This window comes from Somniosus microcephalus, chromosome 3 (assembly GCF_052327205.1).
Source record: "Somniosus microcephalus isolate GS21.2 chromosome 3, FLI_Smic_1.0, whole genome shotgun sequence".
NCBI lineage: Eukaryota > Metazoa > Chordata > Chondrichthyes > Squaliformes > Somniosidae > Somniosus > Somniosus microcephalus.
In genome coordinates this window covers 241,474,051-241,499,969 of record NC_140989.1, presented here as the reverse complement: position 1 = coordinate 241,499,969, position 25,919 = coordinate 241,474,051, and the positions used below count along the sequence as shown (strand labels likewise).

At 41.7% G+C, this 25,919-nt stretch overlaps 1 protein-coding gene across 1 annotated transcript in view; it reads left to right on the top strand.

The window, feature by feature from the left end:
- Positions 1 to 1,816: 1,816 nt before the first annotated feature.
- Positions 1,817 to 25,919, top strand: part of LOC147121772 (uncharacterized protein C1orf21-like) — an 82,665-nt gene continuing 58,562 nt past the window's right edge. Inside the window, exon 1 of the mRNA XM_085982265.1 lies at positions 1,817 to 1,984. Coding sequence (XP_085838391.1) covers positions 1,886 to 1,984 — 99 coding nt within the window. The 5' untranslated portion in view covers positions 1,817 to 1,885. The remainder of the gene's footprint in view (positions 1,985 to 25,919) is intronic.

Sequence of the window (25,919 nt, the reverse complement as noted above, 5' to 3'; positions counted from 1 at the left end):
TATTGGAAAAGATTCTGAGGGACAAAATTAGTCTCCACTTGGAGAGGCAAGGATTAATCGGGGATAGTCTGCATGGCTTTGTCAAGGGTAAATCATGTCTGACCAATCTGATTGAATTTTTCGAGGGGGTGACTAGGTGTGTGGATGAAGGAAATGCTGTGGATGTGGTATACATGGACTTCAGTAAGGCTTTTGACAAAGTCCCGCATAGGAGACTGGTCAAGAAGATAAGAGCCCATGGGATCCAGGGTGCCTTGGCACGTTGGATCCTAAACTGGCTGAGTGGCAGGAGGCAGAGGGTGATGGTCGAAGGTTGCTTTTGTGACTGGAAGCCTGTGTCCAGTGGGGTACCTCAGGGATTGGTGCTGGGTCCCTTGCTGTTTGTGATCTACATAAATGATTTGGAGGAGAATGTAAAAGGTATGATCAGTAAGTTCGCAGATGACACGAAAATTGGTGGGGTGTTAAATTGCGAGGAGGAAAACCTCAGGCTACAGGACGATATAAACGGGTTGGTCAGATGGGCGGAAAAGTGGCAAATGGAATTTAACCCTGAAAAGTGCGAGGTGATGCATTTTGGACGGACAAATAAGGCAAGGGAATACACAATGAGTGGTAGGACCCTAGGAAGTACAGAGGGTCAGAGGGACCTTGGTGTACATGTACATAGATCCCTGAAGGCAGCGGAACAGGTAGATAAGGTGGTTAAAAAGGCATATGGGATACTTGCCTACATTAGCCGAGGCATAGAGTATAAGAGCAGGGAGGTTATGATGGAGCTGTACAAAACGCTGGTAAGGCCACAGCTGGAGTACTGTGTGCAGTTCTGGTCGCCTCACTATAGGAAGGATGTGATTGCATTGGAGAGGGTGCAGAGGAGATTTACCAGGATGTTACCTGGGCTGGAGCGCCTCAGCTATGAAGAAAGACTGAACAGGCTGGGGTTGTTTTCCTTGGAGCAAAGAAGGCTGAGGGGGGACCTGATTGAGGTGTACAAAATGATGAGGGGCATAGATAGGGTAGATAAAGAGGAACTTTTCCCCTTAGTAGGGGGGTCAATAACAAGGGGGCATAGATTCAAGGTAAGGGGCAGGAGGTTTAGAGGGGATTTGAGGAGGAACTTTTTCACCCAGAGGGTGGTTGGAGTCTGGAACTCACTGCCTGAAAGGGTGGTAGAGGCAGGAATCCTCACAGCATTCAAGAAGCATTTGGATGAGCACTTGAAATGCCATTGCATACAAGGCTATGGACCAAATGCTGGAAAATGGGATTAGTTTGGACAGGGCTTGATGGACGGCGCAGACACAAAGGGCCGAAGGGCCTCTTTCTGTGCTGTATAATTCTATGACTCTATAACCCCCAACCAAAGAGCGAAATCCAGCAGCCTAACTTGGCAATTACCCGTGCTGACTTCAAATGAATGGAGTTGCTGCAGCAGCAATGAGTGTGAAAAGTCACTAGAATGTTAAACTATCTTTCATTGTCTGCAACATGAAGGTTCATGCATCCTGTTTGAATCTTAATCTGTATCTCCCAGCTCAGCTGCTCAGTAGTAGCATTTTTAACACATATTACACCAAGGTCATCTATGGTGGTATAGAAATCCTGAAATCAGTATCTTGTGCCTTATTGATCTGCACAAAATGATTTGTTGACTGTCACAAATTGGCATGAATCAATCCAGTATTAATAACGTTTATTTTCTTAAGTACAATGCCATTTCATGAAATAAATTTAGCAATTTTAATAAACTATTGTTTTGAGATTATTGCTCCTTGGGTCCCAGGTTGCCTTTGTTTTAATCCATCTTTGGTTTTCTTATTAATTCTGCTGTTACCATTTTACAGAGGAGTTCAGGATTAGAACAGTTGAAGAGGTGAAATACATGAAGAATGTCAACCGGGAAGAATCCGATTGGTCTGAGAAAGGACATGCTGGTCATGAAGATGAACAGAAAGTTGCTGCCAGGAACCAGGAGAACCTGGTAAGAATAATGTTGCCTTTTTGAAACCAGGGCCAGTGTTAAAGTAATTCTAAGCCAAAAGTAGTGTAAACCAGTCAAGAAAAGACACAGAACCAATTCTCTGAAGGACTAATTATTTCCTTGTCATTGCTGGTGAAATATCAGGTCTTTGTCTTTGGATGGCCAAAGCCAGTTAATCCTAGCTTCTGATGAAATATACTCTGTTTGGATACTATTGTGTTTCACAGCAAAATCCCAAGGTGGACCTTGTATCACTGTAAATAATCCATTTTAGGATTCCTAAATCGCTCATGATTTTTATGCACAACATATGACCTCTCGCCAAGATCTAAAGGCCTGCTAAATTGATTAGAGCATAAATTCTATTTGGGAAATAATGAATTCTTATAAATAAATATATCACTTGTAATCATTAATTTTAATACAGTCAACCTATTATATGTGTAAATAATTGTGACACAATGTTTATTACTTGTTATTTGGATATACCGTATAAATGTTTTGTGCAGATTTAATGGCCCTGAATTTCCGATCGGAGGCTTCCTGCAGGCTGATACCTCCGATCTGCAAAAAATCTACGAACCTACCTGCTGGTCCCGGAGATGAGGAGGCTTCTGATCCTCTTGGAAATGCGCAGAGGCCCACGTATCCCAAGGCCGCATACGGTTCGCAAGCGCCCCTGGGATCATGTGGGCCAGCTCAACTAATGGAAGAAGGGAATCCACTTTCATACTTTTGACAGTTCCATACGCACGGAACTGTCAAAAGTATGAATGGGGATGACTTAAAAAATGCACCAACACACTGAAATAAATAAATAAAAACCATTACATATATAAAATTAATTAAAATGTCATTTAATTAAATTAAACAAAAATTAAATTTTTTGTCTTTTTTTTAATATAAACTTACCTTATTGGACAGGGTTTTTAATTTATAAGTGAGTGATAAAATCTTATTTTTCTGTTTTTTTAAACTCTTATGCTGGTAAAAGCAGGCCTAACGCCTGCTTTTACCAGGCGGAAGAATTCTATGGTCTTTCAGCGGGCAGAAGTTGAGCTAATCGCGCAACTCTCCACCTGCAGAGGCACTTTTCTTGGACATGCGGATGATCTGTCAAGAAAATTTTTGACCGATCGCAAGTTCCGGGTTTCAGCGCATGTGCTTCGCATGCCTAAACCCAGAACTTGTGCGGCCCATATGGGCGTGTACACACCCGTGGGGGTCAGAAAATATGGGCCAATGTTGTTTATCTTGTGCTTTGCAAACTTTCACACCATCGAATGCTGAAAGCAATCTATTATGATTCTGGAAATAAAATTAGATTGTGTTCAAATGTGAAACAGGAATTACTGCCACCAAATTTGATTGCAAGAGATTTTCTAATATACTTTTTTCTGCCAATTGTTTACTTTGCAGGTGTTAGTTTCCTCCTTGTACTGTTTCATGGGCACCCAGTGCCCCCGTTACTTTACGAAACTGGCAATCTTTCATCTGTGAACACAGGCAGTGTCAGTTGTTGATTCAACACACGAGCGCCTCTCCTTCTCCGTCTTCCGTTTAAAACCACTTTAATATTCTTTGACCTAGCTTTTCGTCACCAATACCTCCTTTAGTGAGTGTCCACTTTTTTCCTTCTGCCTCTATATAGTGCCCTGGGAGTGTGTAAAACGCACTATATAAATGCAAGTTGTTATTGATGTTTGGGAAAGTTTAAAGTGTTTTCAGCACACACAAAACTCACTTAAGAGATGATGGTTATTAAAATTTAGGATTTCTTGGACCATGAATAGAATTCAAACTCCTAACAAAATGAAATGTGTCGAGATCTTTTACACTGGACTATTTTTCAGGAACCAAGGCAAACAAGTTATAGAAAGAAAGGTTCAGCAAACACCTAGTTGCAGGTCTAAAAGCAGAGAGGTTGTTTTTTTTGTTAAGAAGCTCACCCAAAATTAAAATAGTGAGCCTTAAACAGGCAACACTCTACAAGACCCCTAAGGATGGCATATGGCAGCTTATGTGATAAATGAAGCGTTTTTGTCCAAGTTATAGAATCATAGAATAGTATAGCACAGAAGATGGCCATCTGGCCCATCAAGTCTGCGACGGCTCTGTCGAAGAGCAATCCAGTTAGTCCCACTCCCCCGCCCTTTCAACATATCGCTGCAATTTCTTTTCCCCAAGTATTTATCCAATTCCCTTTTGAACAACAACTTGTATTTATGTAGAGCCTTTAACATAGTAAAACGTCCCACGGCGCTTCACAGGAGTATTATCAGACAAAATATTTGACACCGAGCAACATAAGGAGAAATTAGGGCAGATGACCAAAAGCTTGGTCAAAAAGGTAGCGAGGCAGAGAGGTTTAGGCAGGGAATTCCAGAGCTTAGGGCCTAGGCAGCAGAAGGCACAGCCTCCAATGGTTGAGCGATTATAATCAGGGATACTCGAGGGCAGAATTAGAGGAGCGCAGATATCTTTGGGGGCAGGGGGTGGGTGGCGGTGGGGCTGGAGGAGTTTACAGAGATAGGGAGGGGCGAGGCCATGGATGGATTTGGAAAAAATGGATGCGAGTTTTGAAATCGAGGCGTTGCTTAACCGGGAGCCAGTGTAGGTCAGCGAGCACAGGGGTGATGGGTGAACGGCATTTGGTGCGAGTTAGGATACAGGCAGCCGAGTTTTGGATGACTTCAAGTTTATGTAGGGTGGGAGGCCAGCCAAGAATGCATTGGAATAGTCACATCTAGAGGTAACAAAGACATGGATGAGGGTTTCAGCAGCGAGTGTGCTGAGGCCATGGCGGAGATGGGCGATGTTGCGGAGATGGAAATAGGCGGTCTTAGTTATCCCACAGATATGTGGTCGGAAGCTCATTTCGGGGTCAAATATGACACCAAGGTTGCGAACAGTGTGGTTCAGCCTCAGAAAAATGTTAGGGAGAGGGATAGAATCAGTGGCTCGGTAACGGAGTTTGTGGCGGGGACCGAAAACAATGGCTTGGGTCTTCCCAATATTTAATTGGAGAAAATTTTTGCTCATCCAGAACTGGACAAGCAGTCTGGCAATTTAGAGACTCTGGAGGGGTCAAGAGATCTGGTAGTGAGGTAGTGCTGGGTGTCGTCAGCGTACATGTGGCAACTGATGCTGTGTTTTTGGATGATATCGCCAAGCGGGAAGAGAAGCCGTTGCAGGTGATTCTCTGGCTACGATTAGATAGATAAGAATGGAACCAGGCGAGTGCAGTCCCACCCAGTTGGCGACGGTGGTGAGGCGTTGGAGGAGGATGGAGTGGTCAACCGTGTCAAAGGCTGCAGACAAGTCGAGAAGGACGAGGAGGGATAGTTTACCTTTGTCACAGTCCAAAAGATGTCATTTGTGACTTTGATGAGAGCCATTTCGGTACTGTGGTGGGGCAAAAACCCAATTGGAGGGATTCAAACATGGAGTTGTGGGAAAGATGGGCACGGATTTGTGAGGCGACAACACATTCAAGGACTTTGGAGAGGAAAGGGAGGTTGGAGATGGGGCGGTAGTTTGCAAGGACGGAGGGGTCAGGCGTTGGTTTTTTGAGGAGAGGGGTGATGACGGTATATTTGAGGGACAGGGGGACAGTACCTGAGGAGAGAGAACCGTTAACCATGTCAGCTAAAATGGGAGCCAGAAAAGGAAGTTGGATGTTCAGTTTGGTGGGAATAGGGTCGAGGGAGCAGGAAGTGGGTCTCATGAACAAGATGAGCGCGGAGAGGTCATGAGGGGAGATTGGAGAGAAACTGGAGAAAGATATGAGTTCAGGGCTAGGGCAGGGGGGAACCTTAGAGGAAGTTTGGGCCGGTGGGCTAGGGGAAGGAAGGTAAGTGGCAGAGGCAGCTGATCGGATGGTCTCAACCTTAGAGACAAAGAAGTACATGAGCTCCTCACACTTGTCGGAGGTGAAGGTGGAGGAGACAGGAGAGAAGGATTTAAGAAGACGGTTAGCAGTGGAGAATAGAAGCCGGGCTTTATCTTTGTTCACTATTCCAGAATCATTGTGGAATGCAATTTTGGCAGTCGAAAGCAGGACACGATAATGCTTTATGTGGTCCAGCCAGATCTGGCGGTGAATGGCCAAACCAGCTGTCTGCCATATCCTTTCAAGTCTGCGTCCCTTTGAAGGCTACTATTGAATTGGTAGCCACCACTCTATCAGACCGTGTATTACAAATACTAACCACACGTTGCGTTAAAAAGTTTTTTCCTTGTGTCACCTCTGGTTCTTTTGTCAGTCTTTGCTTCTTTAATTCACTCACAGGACATAAGGGATCAAAAACCAGCTTCATTTTAGATTCATTTAGGATTTTAGAATTCAGCAAAGGAGGACCAAGAAATTGATGAAGAAAGGGAAAATAGAATATGAGAGTAAACTAGCGAGAGACATAAAAACAGATTGTAAAAGCTTCTATAGGTATGTAAAAAGCAAAAGACTAGCGAAAGTAAATGTGGGTCCCTTGCAGGCTGAGACAGGAGAAATTATAATGGGGAATAAGGAAATGGCAGAGAAATTAAACAAATTCTTTGTGTCTGTCTTCATGGAAGAAGACACAAAAATCTGCCTGGAAATAGTGGAGAACCAAGGGTCTAGCGAGAATGAGGAACTGAAAGATATTAGTATTAGTAAAAAAGTAGTACAGTACTGGCAAAATTAAGCCAATAAATCCCCTGGACCTGATGGCCTACATCCTAGGGTTTTGAAAGGGTTGGCTACAGAGATAATGGATGCATTGGTTGTCATTTTCCAAAATTCCATAGATTCTAGAACGGTTTCCGTGGATTGGAAGGTAGCAAATGTAACCGCACTATTGAAGAAAGGAGGGAGAGAGAAACGGGGAGCTACAGACCAGTTAGCCTGACATCAGTAGTAGGAAAAATGCCAGAATCTATTATTAAGGACGTGGTAACAGGGCACTTAGAAAATACTAATAGGATTGGGCAGAGTCAACACGGATTTATGAAAGGGAAATCGTGTTTGACAAATCTGTTCGTTTCTTGAGGTTGTAACTAGCAGAATTGATAAGGGGGAACCAGTGGATGTGATGTATAGGAAACTCGTGTTTAAACGGCACCTAAATATCCGGAATTCTCTATTAACCAGCAAAATTCTCGCTCCGAAAACAACACCTCAATAACCGGCAATGTGTCCGAGTCCGAGTCTCCCGCGGTGGCCGAGTTAGTCAGTGGGGGTAGTTCTCCAAACTGCCATTACTCGGCTTCTTGGCGCTATCGGAAGTCGGAACACCTCAAAACCCCTGTACCAGGAGTCTGACTCTCCCGCGCTGCCGGTAGTCTCTTCCAATCCGCCATTTTACAGGGTTACTGTGTCTCCCACGCTGCTGGTAGTCATTGCATTGCATTATGGAAACCCCAAAAGTTGGTCCAAGCAAAAGGAAGAGAGTGGTGTTAACTTTAAAACAGAAAATCGACATATGCCAACGACTAGAAAGGGGAGAGAAGCGTATCAACATTATGAATGAATTCAAAATCGGTTCGTCAACAATCTACGACATCAAATCACAGAAGGATAAGCTGCTCAAGTTTTATTCAAGCTTGGAGACATCTAAGAGTATAGAGAAACAGCGTACGCTTCGTAAGCCTAAGCTTGAAGAGCTGGATACCGTGCTTTGAGTGGTTTTCTCTTAAGCATTCAGAGGGTGTTCCGATTTCCGGACCCATGCTAATCGAAAAAGCGAAGGATTTCTACGCAAAGATGGAGCTCACTGACAAGTGTGCTTTCTCTGAGGGATGGCTAACTTGCTTCAAGGTACGGCACGGGATACGACGACTCGATATTTCCGGAGAGATGAAATCAGCTGATCACAACGCTGCAGAAGAATACTGCGATTATTTCAATCGGATTGTGCAGCAACATGATTTGTCGCCAGCACAGATATACAATGCCAATGAAACTGGCTTATTTTGGAGGTTTTTGCCAGAATCAACGCTTGCTGGGGCTAGTGAGGCGAATGCTTCAGGTTACAAGAAAAATAAAGATCGTGTAACCGTGCTAACATGTGCGAACGCTGCTGGATCTCACCGAGTTAAACTTCTTGTCATTGGGAAGTATAAAAATCCCCGTGCATTTAAAAATGTGAGGCACTTACCTGTTGAGTACAAAGCTCAAAGAAATGCTTGGATGGATAAGGAAATCTTTTCGAATTGGTTCCATCATATTTTTGTTCCACCTGTGAGGGAACATTTCCGTAGAATAGGGAAACCTGAAGATAGCAAATGCATTTTATTGCTTGATAATTGTAGAGCCCATCTGCATGAATCTGAGTTGGTTTCGGGAAATATTTTCACCATTTATTTGCCACCAAATGTAACTTCTCTCATACGACCCATGGACCAGGGCGTTATCCAAAATCTCAAGTGTCATTACAAGAAAGACTCCCTACGTAAACTGATAAGCCAAGATGACAATATTCACGCATTTCAGAAGGAATACAATCTTAAAGATGCCATCTTTAATGCTGCATGTTCCTGGAACTTGGTGAAAGGTCACACTTTGAGACAAGCCTGGTGCAAATTGTGGCCTCTGTAATGTTTGCTGAAGGTACTTCTTCAGAGGAGGAATTTCATGGGTTCAATGTTCGCCCCAAGAGGACTACAGTAATGGAAATGGCTGGCATGGTGAAAAATGTAGGCCCAGCAAACCCTCTACATCACTTCAGTGAAAGTGATATTGAGCAGTGGGTTGATGCAGATAGAGAAGTTGCTGTTGTGCATATGCTAAGTGATGATGAAATAATGGAGAATGTTTTGAATCCAAAGAAAGAAAAGGAAAGTGAGATGGAAAGTGAAGTGGATGAGATTTCTTGGGCTAAAGCTGCAGAAGATTTGCTTTATTCCTCAATTTTGCTGAAAGGCGTCCTTGCTATTCTGCCCAAGACGTTATGCACCTCCATATTCTGCATTCCACCTTTCTACAAAGAAGGCAAGAGTCCACTAAGCAAGCAGAAATCTGGGACATGTTTAAGAAAGCTTCCAAAAGAGTTGAAGTAGTGGAAGTGCCTGAAGAATCTGTTGAAGTGCAAGATCCTGATGACCCAGCTGACATGGATATATTCCTGATGAACCAGTTGACTTGGAATAAGTGTACAATCAACCACAGTACTTTATACTGTACTGTACAGTTGTTTATAAGTTTTGTTTCACTGTTAAGTAATTAAAGAGTTATGGATTACCCTCAACTGGCAGTACTGTACTTAATCAAGCATCTTCCACCATCCATTTAACACAACATTCTGTAGGTGAGTACCCAATTACTGTATACTGCACATTTCTTGATTTTTTTATTTTTCTTTGTTAAAAATAGCCTCGGTAGACAACCCTCTCCGTCATCCGGAAATTTTGATAAACCGGCAACACGTCGGTGCCGGATAAAAAAGAGTTTCCTGTATTTGGATTTTCAGAAGGCATTCGATAAGGTGCCACACAAGAGGTTATTAAACAAAATTAGGGCTCATGGGATTGGGGGTAATATACCAGCATGGATTGAGGATTGGTTATCGGACAAAAAACAGAGAGTAGGAATAAACGGGCCATTTTCAGGTTGGTAGGCTGTAACTAGCGGGGTACCACAAGGATCAGTGCTTGGGCCTCAGCTATTTACAATCTACATCAATGATTTGGATGAGGGAACCGAATGTAATATATCCAAGTTTGCTGATGATACAAAGCTGGGTGGGAATGTAAGTTGTGAGGAGGATGCAAAGAGGCTTCAAGGGGATATAGATGGGCTAAATGAGAGGACAAGAACATGGCAAATGGAATATAATGTGGAGAAATGTGAAGTTATCCACTTTGGTAGGAAAAACAGTAAAGCAGAGTATTTTTTAAATGGTGAGAGATTGGGAAATGTTGGTGTTCAGAGGAACCTGGATGTCCTTGTACACGAATCACTGAAAGTTAACATGCAGGTACAGCAAGGAATTAGGAAAGCAAATGGTATGTTGGCCTTTATTACAAGAGGATTTGAGTATAAGAGTAAAAATGTCTTACTGCAATTATATAGGGCCCTGGTGAGACCACACCTGGAGTATTGTGTACAGTTTTGGTCTCCTTATCTAAGGAAGGGTATACTTGCCATAGAGGGAGTGCGACTAAGGTTCACCAGACTGGTTCCTGGGATTGGGGGGGATTATCCTGTGAGGACAGATTGAGTAGACTAGGCCGATATTCGCTGGAGTTTAGAAGAATGAGAGGTGATCTCATTGAAACATACAAAATTCTTAGAGCTTGACAGGGTAGATGCAGGGAGGATGTTTCCACTGGCTGGGGAGTTTCGAACCAGGGGTCACGGTCTCAGAATAAGGGGTCGGCCATTTAGGACTGAGATGAGGAGAAATTTCTTCACTCAGAGGGTGGTGAATCTTTAGAATTCTCTACCCCAGAGGGCTGTGGAGGCTCAGTCGTTGAGTATATTCAAGACCGAGATTGATTAAATTTTTGAATATTAAGGGAGTCGAGGGATATGGGGATAGTGCTGGAAAGTGGAGATGTTGTTGAAGATCAGCCATGATCTTATTGAATGACGGAGCAGGCTCAAAGGGCCAAATGGCCGACTCCTACTCCTATTTCTTATGTTCTTTTTATGTTCACTCGCAGCTTATTCGGATACAGTTGTTGCCAAATTAGTCATTTTTCTGAGCCACACATATGAACCATTCAATCAATTACATTTTATGGGATTAGGTTGAATATATATTTGCTTGGCAACTCTTATGGAGCTTAACAGACTCATTTTTTTGGAAAATAATTTTCAACCTTTGGGTCAAATTGGCTGCAAACTGGACAAGAATGGAAAATAATCATATTGTGATATAATGTATTTAAGAGAGACAAGATAAGAGGAGGTGGAGTGGCAATGATGGTAAAAGAGGGAATACAGGTTGATGTGGAGAAGAAAGGGGTACAGACAGTAAATCCGGTTGGAGCGCAAAGATCAAAAATGATTCTCCTTTTAGTAGGGAAGTACTAAAGGCTGCATAAGTGTGAGAAGGTAATAGAGGAAGTCTGCAGCGTGATTAGGGAGATGAGTTGGAATAAAAAAATTATTGTTCTGAGATTTTCATTATCCATTTATTGTTTGAGACAGAGAGGGAATAAATGGCAAAAAGTGAATCGAATTGCTAAAATGTGTACAGTACCCTTTCCTCAAGCAATATGTTCATAGGGCAGATGAATTAAATGAGGTAGATGAGCTAAATGTGAGTGAGCACCTTAGGATTAGTAACCACAACATGATGAGCTTTAAGATCCAACTAGAAAAGCAAGTACAATAAACTAGAACACCAGATTGGCTATGGGAAGAATTTAGAAAAATGAGGAACATGGTAACTGAGGTGACGTGAAGAGAGACATAGGTACACAGGATTTTAGAGCAATGGTGGGATTTAAAAAAAAAAAGATTTCAAAAGCAGGGAATAAATATATTCCATCAAAAAAGAAGAAAACGGATAGTATTTTAGTTTTGCCTTGGATACTTGGAGATTAGACACCAAATAAAATTGAAGAGGAACTTTGAGACTATCAGAATAATAATGAAAAACTAAAGGGGACTAGCAGAGAATAAGAGGCGAAAAGAAGGATAAGTAAAGTTATGAGGTAATCCAAAAATTATCAAAAGAAACAGTATTTTCCATCTACAGTATATCAATAAAAAGACAATTATTAAAAATGAGGTGGACCCCTGAGAGAATAGGAATGTCAATTAGTAGATGATCACAAGATGAGGGAGAGATTTTTATTAAGTATTTCACATTGGTCTTTTCTAAAGAGAAGGGTATTGGAGGAGATAAATCCTGAAGTGGCTAAGAGCAAGACAATTGATATTATGGATAAAAGGAAAGCCTAGGTTTTAAAAGAGGTAGCTGCAGAGATAGTGGATGCACTGGTATTAACTTTCCAGAATTCCCTAGATTCTAGAGCAGTCCCCAAGGATTGGAAGGTAGCAAACATAACCCCGCTATTTAAGAAAGGAGGAAGAGAAAAAACTAGGAACTATAGGCCAGTTAGCCTGACATCAGTAGTCGGCAAAATGCTGGAATCTATTATTAGGGATGTGGTAACAGGGCACTTAGAAAATCACAATATGATTAGGCAGAGTTTTATGAAAGGGAAATCGTGCTTGACAAATCTTTTCAAAATTTTTGAAGATGTAACTAGTAGGATGGATAAGGGGGATCTAGTGGATGTAGTGTGTTTGGATTTTTCCAAAGCATTCAATAAGGTGCCACAGAAGAGGTTATTACACAAAATTAGGACTCATGGGATTGGGGGTAATATATTAGCACGGATTGAGGATTGGTTAATGGACAGAAAACAGAGAGTAGGAATAAACAAGACTTTTTCAGGTTGGCAGGCTGTAACTAGCGGGGTACCGCAAGGATCAGTGCTTGGGCCTCAGCTATTTACAATCTATATCAATGACTTGGATGAAGGGACTGAGTGTAACGTATCCAAGTTTGCTGATGAAACAAAGTTAGGTGGGAAAGTAAGCTGTGAGGAGGATGCAAAGAGGCTGCAGAAAGATATAGACAGGTTGACTGAGTGGGCAAGAACATGGCAAATGAAATACAAAATGGAAAGTGTGAAGTTATCCACTTTGGTAAGAAAAACAAAAAGGCAGAATATTTTTTGAATGGTGAGAGACTGGGAAATGTTTGCATTCAGAGGGACCTGGATGTCCTTGTACATGGGTCACAGAAAGTTAACATGCAGGTACAGCAAGCAATTAGGAAAGCAAATGGTATGTTAGCTTTTATTACAAAGAGATGAGAGTATAAGAGTAAAGAAGTCTTAATACAATGATAAAGGTCATTGGTGGGGCCACACCTGGAGTACTGTGTACAGTTCTGGTCTCCTTTGGAATTCTCTACCCCAGACAGCTGTGGATGCTCAGTCGTTGATTATATTCAAGACAGAGGTTGATACATTTTTGGGAACGAAGGGAATTAAGGGATATATGGGGATAGCACAGGAAGGTGGAGTTGAGGTAAAAGATTAGCCATGATCTTGTTGAATGGCGGAGCAGGGTTGAAGGACCAAATGGCCTACTCTAGCTCCTGTTTCTTATGTTCTTATGTTTAGATTAAGTGATTCAGATAAAGGAAGACGAAGTACCAGGACTTGACTGGATAAGTCTTAGGGTCCCGAGGGAGATGAAGGGGAAATTGCAAAGGCCTTGGAAGTAATATTTCAGGGTTCTACTGGGTGTGGATGTGTGCTGGAGGACTGGCGAGTGGTCAAGTGGTGCCCATTTTTAAAAAGGAAGACTGAGCTAAACCGAGTTATTATAGACCAGTTAGATTAACATTTGCAGTTTAAAGTTTTAGTCTTTGTCGAGAAATGTGGGAATTCCATCTTTAAAGAGAAAATAGAAGCAGCCAGCATGGATTTCAAAAGAGACAATTGTGCTTGCCAAACCTCATGGAATTCCTTGTGGAGGAAAACAGACATGATACAGTGACATAGTGCATGTAGTGTAAATGGGGTTTCAGAAAGCCTGTGACAAGGTACCACTTGGGAGATTACTGGAGAAGAATAGTGGATAGAGGTGTCCCACAGTGTTCTGGACCGATGGACATTGTGACATTCTGGACATTTTTACATGCAATAGCACCCTCTGGTGGCGGTTATTGTGTTAACAGTTTGTATACTGGAAAGGTCATCTGATCTTTCTTCCTGTGTGAGGTCATTTGACCTTTGTTCCTTTCTTCCTGTGAGAGGTCATTTGACCTTCCTACCTTTCTTCCTGTTGACCCCAGGAAGCAGTTTTGCCAGGAAGAACCTGACTTGAGTAATGGAGAATTTGCTATGAGAGGTTCCATTTACAATCCAGTGTAATCTGACTTCATATGTTAGGCCAAGCGCAATATCTGTGAGTATCTTTAGTTCTTAGCATAATAGCAATGTTGTCAGAGTAATATTTTGATAATACTATGTTTATAAAAGGTTAATATTTAATAGTTACAGAAGTTAGTTCAAATGTTAGTTAGTTATACAATTAGTCTATTCTACTGTTGTAAATATGTTTATATCTTGTGTAATATCGAATGTGTAGTACTCAGTTTATGTACAAAACATACTTTGTCTTTGTTTACAGTTTCACAAATTTGTTCAAGTAAAAGCTTCAAAACAGCAAACGGCTTCAGGAAGAATTATTTTGAATGAGTGTTTAACTTGCTGGATAGCTAGATAGGAGCACGTCTAGCGCGGCCAGTACACACAGGGTTCAGTTCTGGGGCCCCTTCTGTTCACTGTGTTTATCAACGATTTGGATATAAGCCTAGAAAAAGTGGTGTTGAAATTTGTAGATGATACCAAAATACAGTCAATACTTTAGAATACTAAAGGAAACTGCCAAGGGGTATTGATAAGAGGGGGGAACGGGCTAAGAGGTGGCAGGTAGAATTCAACGTCGGTAAGTGTGAAGTGATGCATTTTGGTAAAAAAAAATTAACAGCAATAATTATACTCTGAATGGAAGTAGGCTTGGTGCTAATAAAGAGCAGAGGGACTTGGGGGTGAGGGACAGGTTCACAGGACATTAAGGCAGCACCTCAGGTTGATAAGGCTGTCAAATAAGCTATAGAATTCTAAGGTTTATCACAAGGTATAGACTATAAAAGTCAAGAGGTAATGATGAGCCTATATAAAACCTTAAGACGTCAGTTAGAGTACTGTGTGCACCTACTATATTGAAACTTTATAGAAGGTACAATGCCGATACAGTGCCTGATATTAGAAAATACAAAGAAAGTCTTTAAAAATTGGTGCTTTTTCATTGGAACAACTCAGTTTGAGGGGCGATATGATAGAAGTGTTTAAAATTATGAAAGGATGGGACAGGGTAGATGGAAGCAAGCTGTTTCCAGTTGAGGGGCCTCAAACGAGCGGTTAAATATGTAAGATTGAATGTAAGAGATTTAGAACAGAGAGCAAAGAGAAACTTCTGCCCATAGAGTTGTGAGACTGTGGAATTCACTCCAAGGGTTAGACATGGACTGGTTAGGCTGAATGACCTGTTGCACGTAGCGCCGCGATATTCAATGGTAGCGCCCCAGGAAGGAGAGGGAGCGCTTCCAGTAGCGCCCCGCCTCCTGCTTGGGGCGCTACCATTCAATTTCCGGCGTGGGGGTGCTAATTTTTTCAGGGCACTTGTTACAAAAATTTTTTATTCAAGTCCATTTATGCCCTTTTTTGGTAACAGACTAGGTTAGGGATTCCAAATCCAAGTGACTTTGTACCTACTGTACATAAGATTAATTTTAAGGAGCCTATCTCTTAGTATTAAAACATTGAATATATCCAATGGGAGTTAACTAATCAGCTGTGTGTAGCATATATCTGGAAAGCTACCTGTACTGATCAGAAACATGCTGCTTTCATTTCTTTCCAATAGATCTACTTTTTTGTAGTATTTCCATATTGCCACACCTACTGCTCTTAAACGATTGGCCTGATAAGAACGCAAAGCTCTTTCCTTTAATAATTTTCCCATCTAAAAGGACTTGTGAAGGTAAACCAATTACGCACTTTATATTCTTTGTGAATTAGGTTTGCCAGGGAGCGATATACTAACCTAACATTCAGCCCACGTAGGATTGAACATTGACAGCAGCAGGTGCAATGTTGGTTTGTTGAAATTGCTAGACTTAATAATGAGAATTTTGCTCTCTGGTTGTATTGCCGTATTGTGTGAAGCCATTATTTTGAGATTTCTCTAACTAATGGAAGCTACGGCAGTGTTGGTAATGTTGGATTTAGTTTAAATTTAATGAAAAGGACTAGGTGTGCGTCATTTTGTCACTTACGATTCATTCAAATCTGAAAGTAGGATATTGCTGTTGACATCGTGTAGGAAAATACAGAAATTTTCTTTTATTTGGGAAATTTTTTAATTTTAGCATAAAAGCACGTTGTGATGAAATAAAGAATGCACACAGATGCACAACAATTTACACTCGTTGTGTGACCCACTGGCCCAGTCTATTTTTTTACCAAAAATCACCATTACATTTTTCAAATAATATCTAAACGATTCCTCACCCCTGAGAAAACATCTAGAATATGCAAATTTTTTAACATATGTATATGTAAAACTGATAAGTTAAGTTGCCCAACATGGATTCAGCTGCAGTTGACTGGCTGGTGCGTTCAAAATACACAAATAAAAAAACAATTGATTTAAATCCAGTTTAAAAAAATAAACTCTGCATTTTATCAAGCAGTTAATAAACAACTGAGTTGCCTATGGTGACTACCATCGATATTAGAAAAAAGAAATTGTGGGATGAGATGTCTTAGATAATTTAAATGCTCCCCTTTTTTAGGTCTCCTTTGGGCCACTCATAAAAGAAAGGAAGTGTTGCATTTCCATAGCACCTTTCATGACTTCAGGACGTCCCAAGGTGCTTCACAGCCAATGAAGTATTTTTGAAGTGTCGTCGCTGTTGTAATGTAGGAAATGTGGCAGCCAATTCGTGCACAGCAAGCTCCCACAAACAGCAGTTAGATAAATGACAAGATAATCGGTTTTTCGGTGTTGGTTGAGGGATGAATAATGGCCAGGACACTGGGGAGAACTCCACTGCTCCTCTTCGAAATAATGCCATGTGATCGTTTACATCCCTGAGAGGGCAGCCGGGGCCTCGGTTTAACTTCTCATCTGAAAGATGGCACCTCTGACAGTACAGCGCTCCTTCAATACTGCACTGTGGCGTGTCAGCCTAAGTTTTGTGCTCAAGTCTCTGGAGTGGAACATGAACTCACCTGAAAGGACTGCTCCCAGGTCAAACTTGAACCAGTTGACTGCAGGGAAGTAGCCTATGGTAACCTTTCTTCCTTTTGCCCTCTCTCTGTACAGTGCCTGGCTTCAGCTTTTATCCTGGCAGCATGGCTGTTGTCCAGAACTAGCTACATGATAAATTGCAGGTATAAACTTTTGGAAGAGTCCATTAGAGTGTCCGCCTGTTGAGCCCACAGTGTTGAGCTTCAAGTGTAATCTTTTTGCTTTGTTTACCGTCTTAACATTCAACAAGCTGTTTTATATATACTTTCTATCACTTGAAAATACAATCAAATCACACTTAAAATATCACTACACATTTTCCATTCTAACAGGCATTCTTTTCCCTTTGTCCGGTATGAAACTGTAGTTTAATTCCAAGAGGTATAAGCCTTTTGATAAAATATAGGGTATGCAATTAAATGAGGTAGATCAGAAACAAAATGAATGGACATATTAGTTAACCAAATATTGAAAGTGTAATCAGTGGGTGGCAGTGGTTGCGAGGGCAAATTAAATATTGGGTTGTTCAAATAGAATGCAATAAGTGCATGGTAAAATATATTGACACTCTTTATAGCATTAGTGAAACTCAAGTGTTGTATTATGCCAATATAAAAAAGTTATGTTCTATAAAGGACTCAGAAAAGGGAAACCAAGAACACTGCTCTAGGGTATTGAGCTATGAGGACAGAGAAGTAGTTGTGTCTCTTGTTGGAATAAAGATCCATGCTGGATGATGCTGGGAGGAGAATAAGGACTCAATTTGTGTGCATAGCTGGGATCGATTCACCAAGGAGCATCGCTGCAATCTTAAAGATGTTGTCAGTTGCACATAATGTAAAGAATGTCTTTTCAGGAAGAGGTGGTTAAAATCACACCAAGTTTAAAGGTTGCATCCCTGAATTTTTTTTCCACAATAACTGATTTTAATCCAATTGCTTAATTTGACCTACTGGATAATTCACATTTTTGGGCGCTAAAAATTACTTGGAATTAATAGTAGTCAGCTGTAGTGCCGATCCCGAGATAATCTAATTGGTGATTCAGATTGGATGATTTGAATGGTCTTTTCTCTTTGTTATGAATCTTGGTCGAGAAAAGAAACAAATTACCTTTATATGGCACCTTTCATGTCCCCAGGACGTCCTATAGCACATCACAACTAAAGGAAATTCTTTTGAAGTGTAGTCTCTGTTGTAATCTAGGAAACATGGCAGGCAATTTACGCACAGCAAGGTCCCACAAAATACACAGATAAATGACTAGTAGATACTACATTTTTTAGTGGTGTTGGTTGAGGAATGATTGTTATCCAGGACACTGGAGAGAACATCTCTACCTGAGAGGGTAGATGGGTTATACATCCCACCTGAGACATAACACTCCCTCAGTACTGCACTGGAGTGTCAGCCTAGATTATGAGCTCAAGTCTCTGAAATGGGTTTCAAATCTCTGAACCCAGAGCTTTCTGACTCGAGAGTGCTACCAACTGAGCCAAGGCTGAAGTACTTTGCCAATCATCATGTGTTCATCATAAAGAGAGATGACTTTTTTGCTGCATAATAAGCAGAACTTTGTGGGATAACAACGAGCCACAAAGTTGTTTACTTTATACCTTTTGTTAGATGGAGTTGCACAAGCAGTAGTGCGCAATGTGGCTTACTGTGTCATGGCAGCTTGTTAGTGAATTTGCATTTCATCTTGGAAATAGCAGCTGGCTGTCAGTACAGGAAATAATCCAGACATTTCACTGCAGCAAAATGTGTTCACAAATATTCTTGAACGTCAGTACTGTCTCAACTCATTGAACACTGAGGTTTTTGGCGTGTTCAGACCCTTCTGCTTAAATAACAAAATTACACACCAGAGACATGTAAATGAATCTGCAAGCACTGTACTAGCTGAGATGGAGGGGGTGATCTCTGTTGACTATAATAACATGGAGGAACTGAAGTGTAAATTGTTTTTCTTATTTCTTCTAGTCCAAAGCCAAATATGGTTTGATTAGCTAACCCAACGATCTCCAGTCACGTAAAATTGATGCCATCATTTGTGAGTTTAATTCCCAACATAGGCCGTTTAGGACTTTTATATTTTATAATCCAAACAGTTAAAAAACTGTGTCCAGGCTTGACACAAATGATCGCTTTAGCTGAACTTGGGTGGATTTATTGGATGCTTCAGATATACATTACTAATGCTGAACTGTCAAGTTGCATAGCTGTGAATTGCTGTAGTTCTCATGCGTATGAATCACAAATGATAAAAAGGGTGGTGAGGCAGCCTTATACAATGTAAATTTACAGCCCCAGTTCCCTACAAGTTATCATCTCCATTATTGTAGTCCGTCAGGGAGGCACTTCTCCATAGAGCGCAGAGGGAAGGCATTTTCTCAGAGTGAGAGAGGAAGGCAAAATTGGGGGTTGGTGATTCATCCAGGTTGTAATCATTCATCCTCTCGTGGTTAGCGCTAGAATAGGATTGACAAGTGCTATGGATACATAAATGTATTTCTTTGGACTGCATCATTGTAATTCCACAGAGAGCATTCATAATTCTAAACATAGAGAGAATCATTTCTGTCGATGTCTGATAGAAAAGGGCAGCTTATTTTTGAAAATGGAAGAGGTGACTGCAAACTGAATCATACTGTAATGGACTATGCTAAAACCATGTTAAGTAGACAGCTACCAAAGATGAACTAGCCTTTCAGGCTACATTTACACTACAAATGACATATTTACACCCATCCTACAACTAGTTGCATTGTCTAGTACCTCTTGCCCACATCTTTCAGCTGCTCAGCCTGCCCCATTCAATATATTTACAACTCGTGTTCTTCTACTGGCAAAATTCTCTTAAGATTCTTTCTATCTAAAATAATTTTTACTAATTGTGTTTTTCCTAAATGTTTTCTCACATTTGCAATATTTCTGGTAAAGGCTTGCGTGCTCTCTGGCCCACCCTTTGACCTATGACCCCCCTCCCCATTGCCTGCTCTCACTGTTTTCTAGCCCCAGCCTGTTGCCCATCCCATGTAAGTTTGCTGCCGCTCTATAATTTTGGCTTGCTGCCCACTTGCTTCGGTGCTTTGTTTGTCCCACTGGTCTCTGACCTCTTTCCAATTATGGGCCTCCCTTTCTCTGGTGTTCTAATAGCTCTTGCTGAAGTATGTGTGCTGCTGGCATGAAGCTGTGTTTTGCGGGCAGTTGTATGCCCTTCTCCTTTTGTTGGCCCCCCTCCCCCTTCCGTGCAAGTTGTTTGTCTCGTTTACGGGAGCTTTTAGCTCCAGTCTGCCCACATTCATGTTTTTAGCCTCCTTCATGATTTTGGCCCGCTCGCTCAGCATCCCAACCTCCAGAGCCTGCCCTCACACTAGCTCCCTCCATGGCCCGCTCTGGTCCTGGGATTTAGTGTGTTGGCCAGGTTTATGCAAATGTTTTAATCGCCCCGCTACCCTCTGGTCCTGGCCTACTTTGATTTTGCTGCTTTGCCCATTGTTTTACTACCACACTGCCATGGCTTCCTTGACCCTGATTTTATTTCAGTGCCTCGCTTCCCTGGTTTATGGCTCCCTCATCCTCGGTTATATTTTGCTGCTTCCCAACACCACTGGTTTATGGTTTTATGAGCCCTGTTTTGATCTCGCTGCCTGCCAACTTGCTCCTTTATGGCTCCCTCATCCCCAGTTTTATTTTGTTGCTGCTTCTGCCCTCATCCCATTGATTTATGGCTCTCTCAGGCCTCTGACCCCAGCCCTACTGATACAAATTTTTCTCATTCATCAGTTTTTCAGGCCCTATCCCAAATTCCATGGCCCCGTTTGACCCCGGCTGCACTTAAACAGAAAGGGATTTTCAAAAGAACCATTCTGGGGAAAAAAAACTTCAAAACATAATATCATTTGACTCACTGTGAACCACACCACAGGAGATCTACTCGTTTATATTTAAGCTATATTTATTATCTCATTAGAGAATAGCTATGATATTGCATCTTCCACTTACTTTCCCCAGTGCCGTGGACAATATTTATCCCTCAACCAACATCACTTTAAAAAAAAAACAGATTATCTGGTCATTGTCTCATTGCTGTTTGTGGGACCTTGCTGTGTGCAAATTGGCTGCCACATTTCCTACATTACAACAGTGACTTCACTTCAAAACTACTTAATTGGTTGTAAAATTCTTTGGGACATACTGAGGTTGTGAAATGCGCTATATAAATGCAAGTTCGTTCGTTCTTAATTTTAATAAGCATATATTGTGTCAACTGCACTAAATTTAAAAGTTTTCTTTTAAAGTTGGGAATCTCAGACCCTTCCATCATGGTGATGTGAATCAGGAACAGCACTGTGTTCTGGAGCTAATTTTCCATTTGAGAAGCAACTTGTTGGAGTGCAACATTGCCATGTGCTGATGAAATGTCTGATCTCATTGTATCTATCTGTATCTTATAAAATATTGGGTTTGCACAACATTTTTGTCGTACTCTTTCTGTCAACTTTTTCCTATTATGAATTTCTATGCCCACATGTTTGATGCAGTTTGCCTGTGTAAACATGTCACTCTGATTGCACAATCTGCACCAGGTTCCAACAAATCTTTCATTCGCGTCCTGAAATTTTTTTCAACCTTTGTGTTCAAATCCTTCCATGGCCTCGCCCCTCTCTGTCTCTGTAACCTCTTCCAGCCATACAACCCTCGACAATCTTTGTGCTCCTCCAATTCTGCCCTTTGCACATCCCCGATTTCCATTGCTCCATCATTGGCAGCCATGCCTTCAGCTGCCAAGGACCTAAGTTCTGGAATTTCCTCCCTAAACTTCTCCGCCCCTCCACCTCACATTCTTGCTTTAAGATGCTCCTTAAAATCTATCTCTTTGACTAAGTTTTCGGCCACCTGTCCTAATATCTCTTTATGTGGCTCGGTGTCAAATTTTGTTTGATAACGCTCCTGTGAACGCTCGGGGTTTGCACAAGATATTTTCTGTTTGCACTTGAACAGATCACATTTTGCTTTCAGGGCTTAATGTTGTCGTCTGAAGCCCTCGCTGAAATGAATGTATTGCTGTTAATGCATGTAATCCTAGCAGATCTATTGGATTGATCATAGCAAGTCAGAGAATATGTTGTTTTAGGTGCTTTATACCACACAAAATACACGGTGTATTATTCTGCTGCCAAGGTGGAGCTGTGTGTAAAAGGGAGTATCTCTTTCGGGCCACAAGCTCTAGTTTCTCTGAATAGGCGCATCCTGAGATCAAGTTGAAGCTAGTTCCTGTTAGGCACATTATGAGACCAATTAATTAATTGTTTCTGTGATTTGGCAACTGCTTGTTCATCTCTGGCTCCCCCCATCGCCAACCAGGTTTAAAAAAATGCATTAAGGAAATGGTATCTTACTTTCTCTTGAATACTTTATTGAAAGATTATTTTGCATTTGTAATAAGTGTGACGTTTGAACTGTGACTTATGAGTGGTAGATACCAAACTTTTATATACATAGATCGCATTTTGGTAATCTACACCATTTTCTGGTTAAAAAGTTGCAAACTGTTGAGGTTCGTATCAACTTGCAATAATGGAATCTTCAGAGTGTGATCATGCATCAAGAACTTGGAATATAGGGGCAGTTCGTGTCAGTATATATCGCCACTGCAAGCACACAATATATCCTGAACAGCATAAGACCATCCTGTAACACTAATAGTTTATATTTAAAGAAAAACAACGAATTGCTCCCCCAATGGCTCAGTTGGTAAGGGCAGCGTCTAACGGAGCCGTCTGGCGGAGAAAGTCAAGGGAACAACTTCAACCTAACTCACCTGGCGGGTAACAGGAGAAAATAAGAATTAGGAGCAGGCCATTCGGCCCCTCGAGCCTGCTCCACCACTCAGTACGATCATGGCTGATCTTCGACCTCAACTCCACTTTCCCGCCCGATCCCCATATCCCTTGATTTCCTTAGTATTCAAAAATCTATTGCTCTCAGCCTTGAATATACTCAACGACTGAGCCTCCACAGCCCTCTGGGGTGGAGATTGCCAAAGATTCACAACTCTTTGAGTGAAGAAATTTCTCCTCATCTCCATCCTAAATGGCTGACCCCTTATTCTGAGACTATGTCCCCTGGTTCTAGACTCCCCAGCCAGGGGAAACATCCTCCCTGCATCTACCCTGTCAAGCCCTGTAAGAATTTTGTATGTTTCAATGAGATCACCTCTCATTCTACTAAATTCTAGGGAATATAGGCCTGGTCAACTCAATCTCTCCTCATAGGACAATCCCCCCATCCCAGGAATCAGTCTGGTGAACCTTTATTGCACTCCCTCTAAGGCAAGTATACCCTTCCTTGGGTAAGGAGACCAAAACTGTACACAGTACTCCAGAGGGGATCGGGTGCAACACTGGTTTTACACTCTGCACAATTTTATGCTCCATTGAATAGTGAGTAATATCAGACAGGGTGTAAATCCATCATTCCACCGAATCCTGTGGGTTTCCCGCCAAGCGAGTTTGGTTAAAATTGCTTTGATCGCAACTGTACTGCCAAGAGGAAGTGAGGAATCCAGCCAGGAATCCTTCTCCTGATTGCTGTCCAATGACTTCTGCTGGAATTGTCAACATGTGGACAGAGAGTGAGGATCAGATTTGGCTGTGGTGCCGGTCACAGGCAAACAACATGGCAGCACGAACTGGGCTGACACGTGTCGAACGGAAAGTTATCAGAGGGTGACGGTCACAATTGGAACTCTATCCCGACAGAAGCCGACACCTTTGGGAGTGGAAGGATGAAAGTCATCAAATTTCTTTTTTTATTCGTTCATGGGATGTGGGCGTCGCTGGCAAGGCCAGCATTTATTGCCCATCTCTACTTGCCCTTGAGAAGGTGGTGGTGAGCAGCCGCCTTGAACCGTTGCAGTCCGTGTGGTGAAGGTACTCCCACAGTGCTGATGGGGAGGGAGTTCCAGGATTTTGACCCAGTGACAATGAAGGAACGGCGATATATTTCCAAGTCAGAATGGTGTGTGACTTGAGGGAAACTTGGAGGTGGTGGTGTTCCCATGCGCCTGCTGCCCTTGTTCTTCTAGGTGGAAGCGGTCGTGGGGTTTGGGAGGTGATGTTAAAGAAGCCTTGGTGAGTTGCTGCAATGCATCTTATAGATGGTACACACTGCAGCCATGGTACGTCCGTGATGGAGGGAGTGAATGTTTAAGGTGGTGGATAGGGTGCCAATCAAGTGGGCTGCTTTTTCCTGGATGGCGTCGAGCTTCTTGAATGTTATTGGAGCTGCACTCATCCAGGCAAGTGGACAGTATTCCATCACACTCCTGACTTGTTCCTTGTAGATGGTGGAAAGGTTTTGGGGAGTCAAGGGGTGCGTCGCTCACTGCAGAATACCCAGCCTCTGACCTGCTCTTGTTGCCACTGTATTTATGTGGCTGGTCCAGTTAAGTTTCTGGTCAATGGTGACCCCCAGGATGCTGATGGTGGGGACTTCGGCGTTGGTAATGCCGTTGAATGTCAAGAGGCGGTGGTTAGACTCTCTCATGTTGGAGATAGTCATTGCCTGGCACTTGTGTGGCGTGAATGTTACTTGCCACTTATCAGCCCAAGCCTGAATGTCGTCCAAGTCTTACTGCATGCGGGCATGAACTGCTTCATTATCTGAGGAGTTGCGAATTGAACTGAACACTGTGCAATCATCAGCGAGCATCCCCACCTCTGACCTTAGGATGGAGGGAAGGTCATTGATGAAGCAGCTGAAGATGATTGGGCCGAGGACACTGCCCTGAGGAGTAAAACATTTTGAATAACTGATGCACTGAAGTGGTTTTTAGGCAGTAATCTAAATATGGGAATTAGATAACTGTTATAAACCACATGTTAACCTACAACTGTTGTAGATCAAAAACTGATCTGTAGTCTGTGATTAGATAACGGCCCTTGTAAACAGTTCTCAATTTGTAAATGCATTTTTAAAGGAATTTCAATCTGTTTCTAATGGAGATGCTATATAATTACAAAAGTAAATTATTTTATACTAGTGGGTAAAACAGATGCCCAACAAGACCTATTGTAGTCTTCAGGTGAAGCCGGCTAGAGGGCAGTAAATGAATGGAACAGGACACACGCATGTAATTCAGTCCATTTTAATGGCAGACATTCTGTCCTTATTTTTATATATTTCCATTGGAAATTCCTATGTCACAGCTGTAATGCAAAAATGCAAACTAAGCTATGTAAACTTGTCAAAATACAATTAGACACACCTGCTAGTGGTGAAGTGTGCTGAACTACCTCTACTGGCAGGAGGGTGTAATTGCAGCGTGACAAGTTTATAAATGTGGGCAGTAGAATTTACAGTGGATAAGTTGACAGGAAAAGCGCTAATATATAATATATACAATATGCTGAATGTATTAATTAATATAGATATAATCAAATCAAATGTTTAAAATAAGTTTGGTCTCTGAAGATGCATTCCGAGGCTGTTTTGCAATTGCCTGTTTTTTGATATCACAACGTTGTGCTCAGAATTTCATTTCGCTGTCTGTCCTGTTCTGTTTTATGTAATCAATGTCTTCTGTTAGTATTTGAGATTTTAATCCCATCCCTTGTAGCTTCTGGCTATTGCTTCAGTGTACTAAGGCTGCCATTACATGTTTATTCATGAGAGTCTCTTAACACATCATGTCATAGGGAAGAGTATTGCACTTTTCTTCATAGCATCGCGCGCCACAAGTAGATTTTTTTCTTAAATAAGGAACAATACATTATAAGTTACTAGAATTTTCCATGCGAGGTATATATTTTATACATCATATTAATAAATTCCACATTTTAGGTGGAACTAGTTCACCTACCTTTTGTTAGTTCTATAAATCTGCCATACTCAAATATTTTACAGCCTGTTGCAAAACAGGACTGAGGCGGATCCATCCATTTCCATTGAGTGAATTTCATTTCTTTTTCAAAAGGCTGCATTTATGTTCAGTTGCCATGCTAACTGTGAATACGAAATTCCTGACTTGCTGATAACAGCCTCATGAATTTAATAAATGCCTGCCTTAAGGTGGAAGTCAGTCTTGTCTGATCAGTAC